At 38.1% G+C, this 17,302-nt stretch overlaps 1 protein-coding gene across 3 annotated transcripts in view; it reads right to left on the reverse strand.

Moving 5' to 3' along the window:
• TBC1D5 (TBC1 domain family member 5) overlaps positions 1-17,302 on the reverse strand; it is a 538,071-nt gene that overhangs the window by 217,209 nt on the left and 303,560 nt on the right. For all 3 annotated transcript variants that reach the window (XM_060011527.1, XM_060011525.1, XM_060011526.1), the window contains one exon: positions 2,067-2,169. In XM_060011527.1, the coding sequence (XP_059867510.1) occupies positions 2,067-2,169 (103 nt within the window). The remainder of the gene's footprint in view (positions 1-2,066; positions 2,170-17,302) is intronic.

Consider the following 17,302-nt stretch of genomic DNA (forward strand, 5'->3'; position numbering starts at 1 on the left):
TTTCCTGCAAAGTGTGTTAATAACGTCCTTAGACTGTAAGTCATTCTGAATGGAATTTTCTGTTATTTGTTTCCAAAAACTCCTGATATACTGATTGAGATTTATTTTCTCCCAGTCTCCTTTTTGGTTTGTTTTTGGTCTTTGCACTTTATATCTGACCTGAATAGCCTGTCTTGCTTGGGAAGACTTTTCCTACCCTGAGATTATAAAAAAAAAAGTTCTCCTAAATGTTTTTTCCAGAATTTTTATGTAATTTTAGTTTTTATAATGATATTTTTACTCCATCTGGAATTTCTTCTCCCAATAATGGTATAATTTAATCTTTTTTAGATAGAAAGCCAAATACAGCACGTCAATATCCTTTTCCCATTGAAAGAAAATGTCCTATCTTATATGAAGATCTCATTTACAACTGAACCTGTTCTTAGCTTGTTCCACTGATCTATTTCTCAGTTCCCACATTATTGTCGCATTGGTTTGATCACAGAACATTTGTAACAGTTTTCAGATCTCCCTGTGCCATTCTCCCCTTCCCCTGAATTCTGTGGCAGCTCCAACATATTTAATACTGACTGTAGCAATGATCACCATCACAGCCACCAACATGAACTCATAATGAGCACCACATGTCTTTAACTCTACAGAGTCAATACTATTATTGCCCTCATCAACGAAACTAAGGATTAGAAAAGTTACATGTGTATATTGTCTAAGACAAGGTAGCTACTTAAAGTGTTGGAGCCGAGATTCAAATCAAGGGATCCCAGTCTAGAGCCAGTGATCTTAACCACTAAGCTGTATTATCACCATTAAAATGACTATAAAGCTTCTTGGTGTAAAATTTAAAATCACTGTGCCCGGTTTTTAAAAACCATATCTCTCACTTAGACTATCAATGGAATGATAACACATTTATATATTAATTTGGGAAGAAGTAATATGTTTACTTAATGTCTTCCCACCTAAAAACACGTTATCACTTTTCTATTTATTCAACTCTTGCTCCAATAACATTTATAGTTTTCTTCATATAGCTTTTGATTTTATATTATTACATTTATTTTTAGACATTTTATAGTTTTGGTTGCCATTATGAGTAGGATATATTTTTCCATTTCCCATTCTAAAAGCTAAATATCACCATGTAATTAATATAAAGACATATTATTAGTATCGAAACTAAGATAAAATTAGTTCCCTTGGATATTCTATGTACACAATAACAAATACATTATTTAGGACAACTGTAATATGACCTGATTTATTATCTTTAAACAAATTAAGTCTATCTCAAATTAAATACACTGCTCTCACCATGCAGATGTTCTCTGTTATATTACACTGAATTTGGGTTGTCATCAGTTGGATGTCATAACTTTGGATTGTTGGAGAATTTATTAATATAGTTTGAATTCTCACTTAATATGCATTTTGAGAAATACATAAAAATATCTAACTTTGCGTATTTTTATTGGAACCCCACAAGGTTAAATGAAAACCTAGATACTTCTTTATAGATTAAATTAAAAATTTACATTTTGAAAAGAATAAACATAATCCAATAATCTTCTTTAATAATGAGATGAATTAAACATCAAGATCACAAGAATATCATATAAATTTCAGAAAGTTTAAAGGAACTTTCTGCAGTTATATTACTGGTAGATTTTGAAGAGTAAAAGGACATTTGATTATTCTCTACATGACATGCCACATATTTATAAATGCTGTACTTAGAAACAATATTTATATATACAACTCTGAAAAGCTTTATTACTAGATTGCCTTCAAAGATGCTGTTTATAAACAAACTCTCAAAAGTTGAAAGCAAAGATTGAATGCCTCATAGAAGACAATTTGGTGGAATGTCTTATAATAAGGAAGAAGCATATGTGCGTCAATGAGCTTACCTTTCTCACCATGCAGCTGACTAGCAGCTCTTTGATTGCTTTACTATTATGATGCAACTTTGGATACAATAAAGGCTACATTATTGCTCTATCATTTGTCAAGCTGTATAGAAAATTCTGAGTCAATGGATGCCACCTGTACGATATTTTCATTACCTGCTTATAAAGCAACTGCTCGTTTTCTCTAGCATAACAGAAAAGAACATCTGTAAGAATTTTTCTCACATTTTCTTGTTGGAAAAACTGCATTTCAGGAAACCTGAAAAAAGAAAACACAGGATTGAAATCAGCTAGCACAATTCCAAGAGTTACCCTCAAATTCTCATCTCTGAGAGGTGCCATGGGCAGCTTTTGGTTTTAGTACAAGTCTGTATTTGCCAGGCAACTTATGCCATAGGTGGGACTCATGTGTTAAAGAAAAAAGGGTGAGAAAAAGGGAAACTACTGGATACCCTTCAACATCTAAATATTTCAAATGTCTTCGTATGTAAATGTCATCATATGCATGATGAATACAACAGTTTTTAAGCAAAACAAATTATAGCCTGTGCATTTGGTGTGGGGATTGCTTTGTTTTACCCCATTTGGTATACTGTGATTTTGTAAGTACCAACTTTGTGAAAAAAAAAATCATTATCCTATTTTTTTTGATGCAAATACCATGATTTAAATTATTATACATGACCACACCATTAGTTTTATCTGATTAAAACACAGACTTCAAATGGACTGAGTTAGTCAGTATTGCTTAAATGATCTCTGGATCAAAAATTCTACCAGGTGCTTTGAGGTAATGTGAAATACAAAAGGGCAAGAGTATCCACCTGAAAGGAGCTTAAATAGTTGTTTATAACGCAAGAATTTACGACTGCAACAACCCAAAGAGCAAATACAGAGCAGTGCAATACACAGTGAATATACAGTCGACCCTGTGGATCCCTGGGTTTCGAATCTGCAGACTCAACCAACCGTGGATCAAAGATGTTTGGGGAAAAAAAATTCCAGAAAGTTCCAAAAAGCAAAACTTGCATTTGCCAGCATGCCAGCCACTATTTACATGGCATTTACATTGTAGTAGGTATTATAAGAAATCTAGAGATGATTTAAAGTATATGAGAGGATATGCATAGATTATATGAGAATATTACTCCATTTTATACAAGAGAGTTGAGCACCCATGGACTTTGGTATCTGTGGGAGTCCTGGAACTAATCTCCTATGAATACCAAGAGACGAGCCTATAAGGGAAGAAGGAATGTCATCTAGAAATAAGCAGCAAATGGGTTCAATCACAAAAGGTTTGAACAAGAATTTTTAGGAGAGGAGGAACATGGAACATCTGTGGGAAAAGTAACCAAATCAGAAGGAAAGCTATGAAGACATAGAAGGCAAAGAGTATTCCAAATGCAGAGCACTGTATGGTATTAGTAATGCAAAAGGAAAGCGTCAATACTTCTGTGAAGTACTGCCACTTGGCAGCAGGGCAACAGGACAGAAGAAAAGGTGGGAGGTGTAGAAAAGAGCTTTGAATGCAGTATTTACAACTGAGGAAAAGCAACAGAGTGACTCTACATTTCTGAATAGGGAAGTACCAAAGAAGACAGTATTTGAGTAACTCTAAGTGGGATTAAGCCTGCAGGAGGAGAGACTGCAGGAAGGAGATAAGAGGACATTATACTGAGGTGAAATGGAAAAATCACAAACCTGAGAAGAAAAGCCGAAGTTCAGATCCCTGTTGCATAACTGCTGGCTGTGCGACCTTGAGTAAATGGCTGCTTAACGGCCTCATCTATAAGTAGCGATAATAATACTGATCTTGTGATGAAGATGAAATAATGTGAAAGCACCAAGAACAGCGCCTGGCAGCAGACGTTCAGGAAGAGAAGTGATTGCTAGTCTCTGAGTACTGGTACTTTAGGTGATGAAGATGTGAATGAGGTCGCATTGGAACTAGAAAACACGAGAATATGTAGTAAATACGCAAGAGGCTGAAAAGGAGGAGCGCCTAGAGCACGGAGGCACGCGGCATCACGGAAACAGAAAAATCTCCTTCGTTAGTCTCGTAAAGGCAGCAGTGGTTATTTTATTCATATTCTGATGGTTCACTGCTTCCTATCTCTGGCAACCTCTGCTCTTGTCTGCTTCCTTCTGATCCTCTTCGGGCACCCTGTGAGAGTGAGAACTTTCTCTCCAGTTCAGGCGGTTTGTGGAGCATCTCTTTCCTGGGCCTAATTTTTATAATAAAGTACAGCCTGTTTCATCTTCATCTGTTCATTTGACTTTTGCTTGAAATTCCCTTGGATGTACAATTTGTCCCCAGACACAGGTATCTGACCTGTTCTCTACCAACAAGGAAGCCTCTCCTTTGGGGGGCCGGTAATCAACAGTCCATGGGTCTGAACAACGTTATCTCAAGTCCATGCTTGAGATGGATGGCCCTCCAGACAGCCATCCAGATTAATGTGATGGCCCTCCAGACAGCCCAGACTGAAGCTCAGGAGTCTGACTAGGCACAAGTGACCACAGCTCCTAAAGAGGAGAGAAATTACCTGAAAGCAGATTCAGAGCAAGAATAATAACTATATCTTAGAAGCCAAAGAAGTTCCATAAAGGTGTCAAATGCACTGAAGCAGGAAAGAAACAGAAAAACTTGTTAAATGACTTATTTGGGACAAAAGAAAGCTGCTAAAACCTTTAGATAGTCAAATATCCCAAATTAGAGTAATCAGGATGAAAGATAGGTAAGTAGTTAATGAAATGCTGGAAAGAAATTTCTTGGGAAAACTTAGTCACTAAAGTAAAAACAGAGTAACCCTTCTGAGACGAAACTGTTTCCCCTCCTTCCTCATCAGATGACTTAAATCTAGCCCTGTCGTGAAGTAGGCTTCCTGTCCCAGGATCTGGACAGATCACACGGATGCGTGATTTTGTGTGTCCCCTTCCATAACTATGCTTTGGAAACTGTCTACGAACACTGGCACCACCAAATTCCCTACAGTCACTGCAATCTGAATGGACTATGGGAGAAAGTACTAAAACCTACAACATTCACTTTGTAACAAATATCCATGAACTATATAAAGTAAGAATTTAATAGCTTACTACTAAAAATGTAAATTATATTACATATCAATTCACAGTTTCCTTTAAATGCATACTAACCACTCGCAAGACTAAAAACTAGAGATCTATAAGGATCAAATTGCAGGTAGATAATTTAAATCACCCACTTTTAGCAAATACCCAATCAACTGAAAACGCGTATGAGGCAGACAGAGCATATCTATGTGATAGCCCACCACCCACAATTCTAGTCTACAATGCTGAAGTGTCAATTTAGGAAGTCTCAGGATATCCTCTTTTTTAGAAAAGTGTGAGGTGCTCTGTAAATGCTGATGAAGAATCCACAGCATCAAACAAGTAACATGGGAAAGATTTCAGAAGAGTTCCAAAAGGGAAACAAAAGAAGCTGGAAAAAGAGATGACATTCAGAGAAGTTATAAGGTGAAAGAGTCCAGCTCAGAAGGTAACAGGCAAGGAGAACGGAAGCAGAGAGATTAATACCTGCTCCAGTATATCTGGGTAGTTAGCAGGTTAGCAGTACTTCCCAACTGCTTTGCTAAACAATGTGTCAGAGATATGCACTGAAGTAAAATTCCATGAGTTTAAAGTTACACAGAAGAACCTAGGTCATAAGGTTGATGAATATACCTGAATAATAACATATTTGCTACAACAAATACTTGGTTTCGTATTAACAGGCTTCAAGTAAGAAGGCATTCCATCTATAGGAATCAGAAATAAAAGGGAGAAAAGTAGTGAGTAGATTCTCTAGGAATAGTGATAAGCAGCTTTGATGATAGGTTTTAAGTTTCAAAATAGCTTCCCTAACATCTGGTGTTGATTCAGGGCAGGTAATCTGAACAGTAGTCTAACCCGAATATCACTGGAAAGGCAAATCTGGTTTTGAGACAATAACAAAAATCACAGAATACAGACCGAGGCTGGAGTCAACAACTGTGAAGATTTTGAAAAATCAATAGTGACTCTACAGTTTCATGCAAAAAAGAGAAATGGTAGTATATTCATTAAAGATGAGATAGAGACAAAAAAATTTAGGATTGAAACTAGAGACATTTATGATTCACTCAAGCCAAAACCATCTGATAGGAAAGTAAAAGGAGAAAAGAATCACAATAAACGGGAACTGAAGATAAATTCTAAATTATTATTAGAAAATGAAAGTCAAGAGAACTAATTCCTGCATTTGGCCAGAAATGAAAGTGGAGATGGTAAACAGGTGAGGATGAAACTCTGATAGAGATAAAAAGCAAAGAGAAATTAATATTAAAGTATTCCATGATGTGATTTAGACTAATACCATTGAACATTTTTACCTGACGGAAAAAAAGGTGATAATTCAGTTTTTTGTTTTTGCGGTATGCGGGCCCTCTCACTGTTGTGGCCTCTCCCGTTGCAGAGCACAGGCTCTGGATGCGCAGGCTCAGCGGCCATGACTCACGGGCCCAGCCGCTCCGCGGCATGTGGGATCTTCCCAGATCGGGGCACGAACCCGTGTCCCCTGCATCGGCAGGCGGATTCTCAACCACTGCGCCACCAGGGAAGCCCGATAATTCAGTTTTAACTTAATAGATCAATATTTAAAATGCAGGCGTTTCTCTCTCAAGATGTGTGCAGGTATTAAATAGACAAATTTTACATAGTGCAAACTAACATCAAGAGATATAAAAGTCTGCTGTGTGAGTTTTGGTTTGTATCTTGAAATAACCCCACATTCGTAGGCAGTATAGTTTTCAACTTAAGTTTTAAAAAAATCTTTATCTAAAATCTTTCATATATAATCTTTTCATTATAATCTTTCATTTTAAATTCCAGCATTTATAAAGAGACAATAGTAGACTGAATTGCAGTATAGCCATCGCCCAGCTTCATCATTAATCAGTTCTTTTTTTTTTTTTACACATCCTCCTCTCTCAATGTTGCATTTTGAAGCAAACCTGAGACATCACTACACCCATAATATTGCAGTGTGTATTTCTAAAACATAAAGACTCTCTAAAAACATAACCATAGCACCACTTTAACACTATAACTAATAAAAATAATCCATTGATTAAATCAAATATACAATCAATGTTCAAATTTCCCTAAATATTTTTCAGTTTGTTTCAATCAAGATCCAAGAATTTACACTGCAACTTGTTGATATATCTCTTAAGAGTTTTTTACTTCATAGACGTGCCCCTCCCTCCCTCCCTCCCTTCCTTCCTCTCTCCCTCTCCCTCTCTCTCTTACAATGTATTTGTTAAAGAAACCAGGCTCTTTACCCTGTAGAAACTTCCCACATTCTGAATTTTACTTATTGTTCCTCCATTTTGTTATGTGACACATTCCTCTCCTCCCCACCGCGCCCCACCCCCCACCTCCACACCCCCGCCCCCCGCTGTATTTCCTATAAACTGGTAGGTAGGTCTAGAGACTTCATCAGGTTCAGGTTCAACTTTCAACAAAAACCTTCATGGGTGGCATGGTGGCTTTAGTACATGTTCACGAATTCTTTGGCACTCCTCCCGTACAAAGGTGGAGGAGCCTAACTTCCTTCCCTCTGCAGATGTGCTGTCCTCAGTGATGAGCTTCTCACAAAGAGAAGACAGCACAAGTGATGCTGCGACACAGCTTCTGTCTGCCTCTCCGTCTGGACACATCGTGGAACCCAGACGCTGTGCTGCTAGAAGTCAAGCAGCTACAGGAGAGGCCGTGGGGAGGTGTTCCAGCCACAGCTCCAGAGGTCTCTGCTGAGAGCCGGCTTCAACAGTCAGGCAGGAAAGTGAACACATCTTCCAATGATTCCAGTCCTTAACCTTCAAGCTGGCCTGGCCAACACCATGTGGAACAGAGACAACCTGCCTGCTCAGCCCTACCCAAGTTGGAGATTCATCAACAAAATTAATTCTGCTGTTCTTTTAAGCTTTGGGGTGGTTTACAATGCAGCAATAGCTAACGGGTACAGATGGTACTGTGTACCTCCATCAGGAGGCATACATTTTTAGCTTCTCTTTCTGTGATGATCGATGATCATTGCCTAGGTGTATTAATTCATTAGAGGTGGTAAGATGGCAAGACTACAACTTTATCCTTTTTCCTTTCATTATTATCTAAAATACATATATAAAGAAAAATTTACCCTTGTCAATTTTTAGTCATCCTGAAGTACAGATCACTATAATTTTGAAAAACATAGTTGGTTTCCATTATATTTACTCATGGATGCTTGTGGACATCTAAGCTCTATGAATGATAAATGACACTAATTCTGTCACGAAAATAGGTTATGATAACCAGACTATTCTATTCGCCTTTTGGATATCTTCCCATGCAACTGCAGCATATGGGAACAAGTCAGGAGGTGAGGGATGGAGTACAGCTAAACAACAACGTCAGACCCAGTAACCAGGAACCCAGGTGCCTGACGGGAGCTAACTGGAAAGACACAGAAACTTCGCACAGGGCTGTGGTCGCTCATAACACAGACAGAGGATGAAGGGAAGCTAGACAAATATCTGGGGTGTCTATGATGGAGAGTTCCTCAGACAACAAAGAGACAAAAAGAACATTTCCTAAGCAAGAAAAGGGTTAAGAAAAGAGTGAAATGACAAAGGGCTTTGTCACTGCATAATAGTACATAATTAGGTAATTAGAAGTATTAAAACAGACAAAGCACTGGGCCCAGCTGAATTACTGAAGATGCAAGTATTCAATAAGATGCCCCAAGGGAAAAAATAAAACCCTTGGGGAAGGTTTATAGTCAAGCAGGAGGACGGAGCAGCACAGGAGGGCTTGAAGGAACAATAATTGATGTTACGTGGGTACTTTAAAACCAGAACTTCACTACCAGCATCCATCTAAAATTTAAAATGAGCAGATGAAAACTCCCTAGAATACTATTAAACACCAAAATAACTATAATACCTTTCTCTGGTTTGTTGTTTTATTAAAGAAAAACTGGAAAAAAAAATCAAGCAAAAACCACAGAGGAGCAATTTGATATAAAATGAACGGAGGCACACTATGTATTTTTTATTCCTGTCCTCCCTACTTTGGTTGATGATTTCACCATCCCCCCTATTCAAACAAATCTGCTTTCTCCTCATTCCAGGTACACGGCAGGACTGAACTTCCCAGCATCCTCTTCAGTGAGCTGTGGCCACTGGGATGGGAGTGGCCATGACATGTGACCACAAAATTCACATTTCCCCCAGCCCCCATCAGGCCCCATCCACATTTCCCCTTCCAGCTGGACAGAATGGAAAAGGTCATCTGGGAAACTTGGGAAGCTACATATGGACTGTGGTGGTTTTAAAAATACATCTGCCAATTCTTTAACACACTGCCCTTCCTCCATGGATTGTTTGCTTTAGGGGAAGAATCCTCTGGAGAAAAGACACTTAAGCAGCGCCATGGCGAGACCCACATGGAGAGGAACCCACAGGGGTCCTCCAGCCCTCATTAGGCCTCCACACGACCGCAGCTCCAGCTGACACCTGACTGCAAGCTCAAGAGAGACCCCTGAGCCAGGACCACAGCTGCTCCCAAACTCCTGATCTCCAGCAACTATGAAATACAATACATGATTACAGTTCCAAGTGATTACATTTTGGTTGATGTATTATGCAGCAAATAGATGACGATAAGAGGTTTTGATACCTGAAACTGGGCTGTTTTTTAAAAAACAATAAAATATGTGGTAGAGGTGTCTATAGGACTGGACAGGAGCTGGAAGGACCTTGCACAGACCCCACTGAAAGACTAAAGGATCTGAAAGAGATGATTAGCCAGACAGCCCACGAGGCTGCCAGTGAGGGCGTAAATCAAAGTGAGGAAAACATCACAAGAAAAGTGGAGAGAAAAGATTCCTTATTAGGTACTGACAACACAGCAGCCTCTCGTTATTTGGAATACTGAAAATGTACCTAATACACCGGGTGATCCAGCCAAGGAGACTGTCCAGGCAGTGCGGAAGGTGCTGCCTGGTGTTGCTTGTTATTTACAGTACAATGGAAAAGGAGGAAAGTGGAAGAACTGCTCAACGCAGAGGCGCTGGGACTTGCTGGGCTTGAAAATACAACCTTTTCTCCTTCTCATCCTCTCGTCACAAATGAAGCATTTAAGACACTGCTTCTGGGCAAAGATCGAATATAAGACACAGTCAGGAAAACAAGGTCCAAAGATGAAACCAAGGGTGTGAATGTAAAATACTTCGTTAAGATCTCAGAAAGCTCTAAAGCAGTGCATCAGAGAACCTCCTGTCAGACAAGACACCCTGATGCCCTGGAAAGATCTAAAAATCATGCCCCAAAGAGCCCTCGGCAGCCAGAGGTCGGGGACTCTGCTTAACACCCCACTGCGTGGGACAGCCTCTCACAACAAAGAATTAATTGGTCCAAAAGGTCAATACTCCCACGGGTGAGAAACTCTACATTAGAACATATGAACCCAGAGGGCAGAAACAGTAGCTGTGTATTGAATCTCTAGAACTTTCTGAGTAAGAGTTGAGATAACACTCATGCCTTCATGTCCTGTGTGCTCCACAGAGTGCTCTGCATACACAAAGTATTTGATAAATGCTTCTAGAACTGAGAAAGCGTTAAATTCAGGCAAACTAGATTAACATAAAACGTTACAGATCTGTGGAAAGACCTGGAGTCCCAGGTGTTATTTCCATTTCAGCCGTTAACAAGTTGTATTTTCTTAAGTCATTCTTTCTGAGCTTCAACTTTACGCGCTTGCAAAATAAAAGGACTTAAGTAGATGACTACCAATGACACAAATGCCTGCTATGGATGCCTGGTACTGGGGAATATGAAAGATATAGAACAGAAAAACTAAGTACTTAAGAAAATCTAGGCGAGAAAGTAGACATTTTACAGATATTTTTAAAAGGAAGATAATTACAATAAAATACGCAGGGTCTACAAAAGAACAGAAGACACACTATTTCCTTATCAGGATCCTCAACTTCTGGAATGGTAGCTGCTACATAGTAATTTCTCAGGTAGCATTTGTTGAATGAGTAAATAAATCTACAAACCTACAAATAAACAAACCAACGAAAAATGAGAATGAAATCATGAACTCAAGGGCTGGAGGTGAAAAGGCAAAGCATAACAAAGGCCAGACCACAGTTCGGCTACCTGTTTTTTGCAACTAATGAATACATAAGCAACATATAGTTTTCACAGGCCATAAACTGGAGGTGAACAGAAAGAAAGCAGGAATCTGTTGTGATGACAAGGGTGTGATCCAGCCCAAGAGGATAGCAGGAAAGTCTCCAAGAGCCTAACAGAGAAGGTGGGAATTTGAAATCGCCATACAGGTGAGAAGACAAAGCAGAAGGGTTAGGATGACAGGAAATATCAAAGAATGATAGGACAGGGCAGTTGGGGCTGGAGTTTCAGGGGGTGGTATCTGTCACCATCCAAATAGAGGTTTTCATCCAAGGTTCTTTCTAGTTCTCCAATGCCCTGAGTTACGTAGCAAGCCCTCTACTCCACTGCCTCTCTGTCTCAAATTAAAAAAAAAAAAAAAAAAAAAAAATTTTTTACTGATACCATAAAGGTGAAAAATTAAGAAAAAAAATAGATAGATAGAAATATGCACTTTAAGTGCAAGGCTTTGTCACACTGAAAATACAGACTTTATTTTGCACTTTTTCAGCAATTAAGAAAAAATTTTAAAGCAATTGAAAGCATTTACCCTTGAAGTACTTAAGTGGTGTCAATTCCAAATGTGTGAAAGTTCCGAAAATACTGTTACCCTACTGAACAGGATAGGCCAACTAGGAATGTTTCAGGATGAGGCATTACTTTACCACCCACCAGACTTTACTTTTTAACCTTCTCATAATCAATATGTGAACCCACAACTATAAATAGTGCTAAAAAATTCTGGCTTAATTTACAAGGAGGACCTCAAAAGTAAAAATTCTGGTCAGCTGCTCAGAGTGATGTAACTCTGCTGCCACGACATGGACCGCTGCTCCCGAATCCCACAGACAGGGAGTGCCAGGATGCTAATCAAAGCACCACGACTGCAGCAAATACACCTATATTGTCACTCAAACACTATAAAATTTTTTTAAAGTTTAAAAATATCTCATAAATTGGGACAAATGTGTGGTAAGAATCTGCATGCTTAAATGGAACAGAAATGAGAAAAATACACATCAAAAACATGAGCAGTACAGGAAAATACATATTTCTAAATATATATATGCAACCACGAGAATCCAATATTTTATTTTTACCTTAAGTGTTGTCAAATGAGGAAGGACTACAGGCCATTTGACAGAAGAATTGTTTCTTGTGTTCCTGAAAATTTGTTTCTCCCCCTCTTTAATATTTAGGAAACACACACACAGGTTGCCGACAACTCAGAGAGAGCGGCTTGTGTTGTAGTTTTCACTTCCGTGGCTGTGAACAAGTGCATATGCGAAGGCTGGTCGTGAACGCACAAGCATGTACTGTGCCGGCATCAAATAAAATCACAACACACAACACCAAGTACAGCCACTCATTCGTGTGTGCCTGCAGTCCACCTCGAGGAGACTGAAAATACAAACACAAGCTGCTATTTTGGTGTGATCACACGAACGTGGCAGCTTGTGTGGGTTTTTTTCTCTGTAACATTTTAACACTGGGCAGATTGTCTGCATTAACACACACCAAAATCAATTCTGCTCCGAAATTGCTTGTAAAAATCTTCTTTCCCTGAGAAATTCGGTTTTTATTTAAGTAAAAAAAAAAAAACAAGGGGCTTGGAGGAAACTGTGTAAAAGATACCAACATTTAGGGTATCTTAACTTTGCAAAGTGTGACAATCAATGCTGGACGAGGGAACAGGCAGTACTTCTCCCAAAAACGGGAACTGTGCAGAAGATGGACTTTAAATAAGAAAAAGAAAGAAAGAAAAAAACAACCCAACAACTTTGTAAAATCACTTTTGTATATTATTAATACAGAAAACATTTTCAAACTAGTCTAATTTCAAGCTGCCCACTACAATATAACACTAAATTTGATCAAAAACTCAGATAAGACTTGTACACTATAAAAATTCACGGAGGTTTCTTAAGGGCAGAGAAAGGAAACAAAAGCAAATACTGGGCAGAGGTCATATCTAAAAGCTCACTATGAATAGAAAATAAAATGCAGACATTCCTATCATATACTGCACAATAATATAACAACAACAAATTATTTGCACAGCACTGTTCAGTAGAACTTCCTATGATGATAGGAACGTCCGCTATCTGTGCTGGCCTCTAAAGTAGCCATTAGCACTTGAGATGTGGCTTCTGAAGACATAGTTTATCTTGTTTAATCCAAATTAATTTCAACTTAAATAGCCACATGTGCCTGGTGGCTACCAAACTGGACAGCACACATTTGTGGTGTTTTTTTTTTTTTTTGAATTTCTGAATTTTATTTTATATAGCAGGTTCTTATTAGTCATCAATTTTATACACATCAGTGTATACATGTCAATCCCAATCGCCCAATTCAGTACACCACTACCACCACCACCACCACCACTTTCCCCCCTTGGTTTCCATACATTTGTTCTCTACATCTGTGTCTCAATTCCTGCGCTGCAAACCGGTTCATCTGTACCATTCTTCTAGGTTCCACATATACGTGTTAATATACGATATTTGTTTTTCTCCTTCTGACTTACTTCACTCTGTATGACAGTCTCTAGATCCATCAGCGTCACAACAAATGACCCAATTTCGTTCCTTTTTATGGCTGAGTAATATTCCATTGTATATATGTGCCACATCTGCTTTATCCATTCATCTGTCAACGGGCATTTAGGTTGCTTCCGTGACCTGGCTACTGTAAATAGTGCTGCAATGAACATCGGGGTGCATGTGTCTTTTTGGGTATATGCCCAGTACTGGGATTGCTGGATCCCCTGGAAATTCTATGTTTAGTTTTTTAAGGAACCTCCATACTGTTCTCCATAGTGGCTGTATCAATTTACATTCCCACCAACAATGCAAGAGGGTTCCCTTTTCTCCACACCCTCTCCAGCATTTGTTGTTTGTAGATTTTCTAATGATGCCTATTCTAACTGGTGTGAGGTGATACCTCATTGCAGTTTTGATTTGCATTTCTCTAATAATTAGTGATGTTGAGCAGCTTTTCATGTGCTTCTTGGCCATCTGTATGTCTTCTTTGGAGAAATGTCTATTTAGGTCTTCTGCCCATTTCTGGATTGGGTTGTTTGTTTTTTTAACATTGAGCTGCATGAGCTGTTTATATATTTTGGAGATTAATCCTTTGTCCGTTGCTTCGTTTGCAAATATTTTCTCCCATTCTGAGGGTTGTCTTTTCGTCTTCTTTATGGTTTCCTTTGTTGTGCAAAAGCTTTTAAGTTTCATTAGGTCCCATTTGTTTATTTTCGTTTTTATTTCCATTACTCTAGGAGGTGGATCAAAAAAGATCTTGCTGTGATTTATGTCAAAGAGTGTTCTTCCCATGTTTTCCTCTAACAGTTTTATAGTGTCCATTCTTACATTTCGGTCTCTAATCCATTTTGAGTTTATTTTTTGTGTATGGTGTTAGGGAATGTTCTAATTTCATTCTTTTACATGTAGCTGTCCAGTTTTCCTAGCACCACTTATTGAAGAGACTGTCTTTTCTCCATTGTATATCCTTGCCTCCTTTGTCATAGATTAGTTGACCATAGGTGTGTGGGTTTATCTCTGGGCTTTCTATCTTGTTCCATTGATCTATGTTTCTGTTTTTGTGCCAGTACCATATTGTCTTGATTATTGTAGATTTGTAGTATAGTCTGAAGTCAGGGAACCTGATTCCTCCAGCTCTGTTTTTTTCCCTCAAGACTGCTTTGGCTATTCGGGGTCTTTTATGTCTCCATACAAACTTCAAGATTTTTTGTTCTAGTTCTGTAAAAAATGCCATTGGTAATTTGACAGGGATTGCACTGAATCTGTAAACTCCTTTGGGTAGTATAGTCATTTTCACAATATTGATTCTCCAATCCAAGAACATGGTATATCTCTCCATCTGTTGGTATCATCTTCAATTTCTTTCATCAGTGTCTTATAGTTTTCTGCATACAGGTCTTTTGTCTCCATAGGTAGGTTTATTCCTAGGTATTTTATTCCTTTTTCTGCAATGGTAAATGGGAGTGTTTCCTGAAAGTGTTTCTCTTTCAGATTTTTCATCATTAGCGTATAGGAATGCAAGAGATTTCTGTGCATTAATTTTGTATCCTGCAACTTTACCAAATTCATTGATTAGCTCTCGTAGTTTTCTGGTGGCATCTTTAGGATTCTCTATGTATAGTATCATATCATCTGCAAAGAGTGACAGTTTCACTTCTTCTTTTCCAATTTGTATTCCTTTTATTTCTTTTTCTTCTCTGATTGTCGTGGCTAGGACTTCCAAAACTATGTTGAATAATAGTGGTGAAAGTGGATATCCTTGTCTTGTTCCTGATCTTAGAGGAAATGCTTTCAGTTTTTCACCACTGAGAATGATGTTTGTCATATATGGCCTTTATCATGTTGAGGTAGGTTCCCTCTATGCCCACTTTCTGGAGAGATTTTATCATAAATGGGTGTTGAATTTTGTCAAAAGCTTTTTCTGCATCTATTGATATGATCATATGGTTTTTATTCTTCAGTTTGTTAATATGGTGTATCACATTGATTGATTTGTGTATATTGAAGAATCCTTGCATCCCTGGGATAAATCCCACTTGATCATGGTGTATGATCCTTTTAATGTGTTGTTGGATTCTGTGTGCTAGTATTTTGTTGAGGAATTTTGCATCTATATTCATCAGTGATATTGGTCTGTAATTTTCTTTTTTTGTAGTATCTTTGTCTGGTTTTGGTATCAGGGTGATGGTGGCCTCCTAGAATGAGTTTGGGAGTGTTCCTTCCTCTGTAATTTTTTGGAAGAGTTTGAGAAGGATGGGTGTTAGCTCTTCTCTAAATGTTTGATAGAATTCACCTGTGAAGACATCTGGTCCTGGACTTTTGTTGGAAGATTTTTAATCACAGTTTCAACTTCACTACTTGTGATTGGTCTGTTTATATTTTCTATTTCTTCCTGGTTCCATCTTGGAAGGTTGTGCTTTTCTCATAATTTGTGCATTTCTTCCAGGTTGTCCATTTTACTGGCATAGAGTTGCTTGTAGTAGTCTCTTAGGATGCTTTGGATTTCTGCGGCGTCTGCTGTAACTTCTCCTTTTTCATTTCGAATTTTATTGATTTGAGTCCTCTCCCTCTTTTTCTTGATGAGTCTAGCTAATGGTTTATCAATTTTGTTTATCTTCTCAAAGAACTAGCTTTTAGTTTTATTGATCTTTGCTATCATTTTCTTTGTTTCTATTTCATTTATTTCTGCTCTGATCTTTATGATTTCTTTCCTTCTGCTAACTTTGGGTTTTGTTTGTTCTTCTTTCTCTAGTTCCTTTAGGTATAAGGTTAGATTATTTATTTGAGATTTTTCTTGTATCTTGAGGTAGGCTTGTATAGCTATAAACTTCCTTCTTAGAACTGCTTTTGCTGCATCCCATAGGCTTTGGATCATTGTGTTTTCATTGTCATTTGTCTCTAGGTATTTTTTGATTTCCTCTTTGATTTCTTCAGTGATCTCTTGGTTATTTAGTAACGTATTTTTTAGCCTCTATGTGTTTGCGGTTTCTATGTACTTTTCCCCATAATTCATTTCTAATCTCAGAGCATTGTGGTCAGAAAAGATGCTTGATATGATTTCAATTTTCTTAAATTTACTGGGGCTTGATTTATGACCCAAGATGTGATTTATCCTGGAGAATGTTCCATGTGCACTTGAGAGGAAAGTGTAATCTGCTGTTTTTGGATGGAATGTCCTATAAATATCAATTAAATCTATCTGGTCTACTGTGTCATTTATAGCTTCTGTTTCCTTATTTATTTTCATTTTGGATGATCTGTCCACTGGTGTAAGTGAGGTGTTAAAGTTCCCCACTATTACTGTGTTACTGTCTATTTCCTCTTTCATAGCTGTTAGCAGTTGCCTTATGTATTGAGGTGCTCCTTTGTTCGGTGCATATATATTTATAACTGTTATATCTTCTTCTTGGATTGATCCCTTGATCGTTATGTAGTGTCCTTCCTTGTCTCTTGTAACATTCTTTACTTTAAAGTCTATTTTATCTGATATGAGTATTGCTACTCCAGCTTTCTTTTGGTTTCCATTTGCATAGAATATCTTTTTCCATCCCCTCACTTTCAGTCTGTGTGTGTCCCTAGGTCTGAAGTGGGTCTCTTGTAGACAGCATATATATGGGTCTTT

This window comes from Delphinus delphis, chromosome 4, assembly GCF_949987515.2.
Source record: "Delphinus delphis chromosome 4, mDelDel1.2, whole genome shotgun sequence".
Classification (NCBI taxonomy): Eukaryota; Metazoa; Chordata; class Mammalia; order Artiodactyla; family Delphinidae; genus Delphinus; species Delphinus delphis.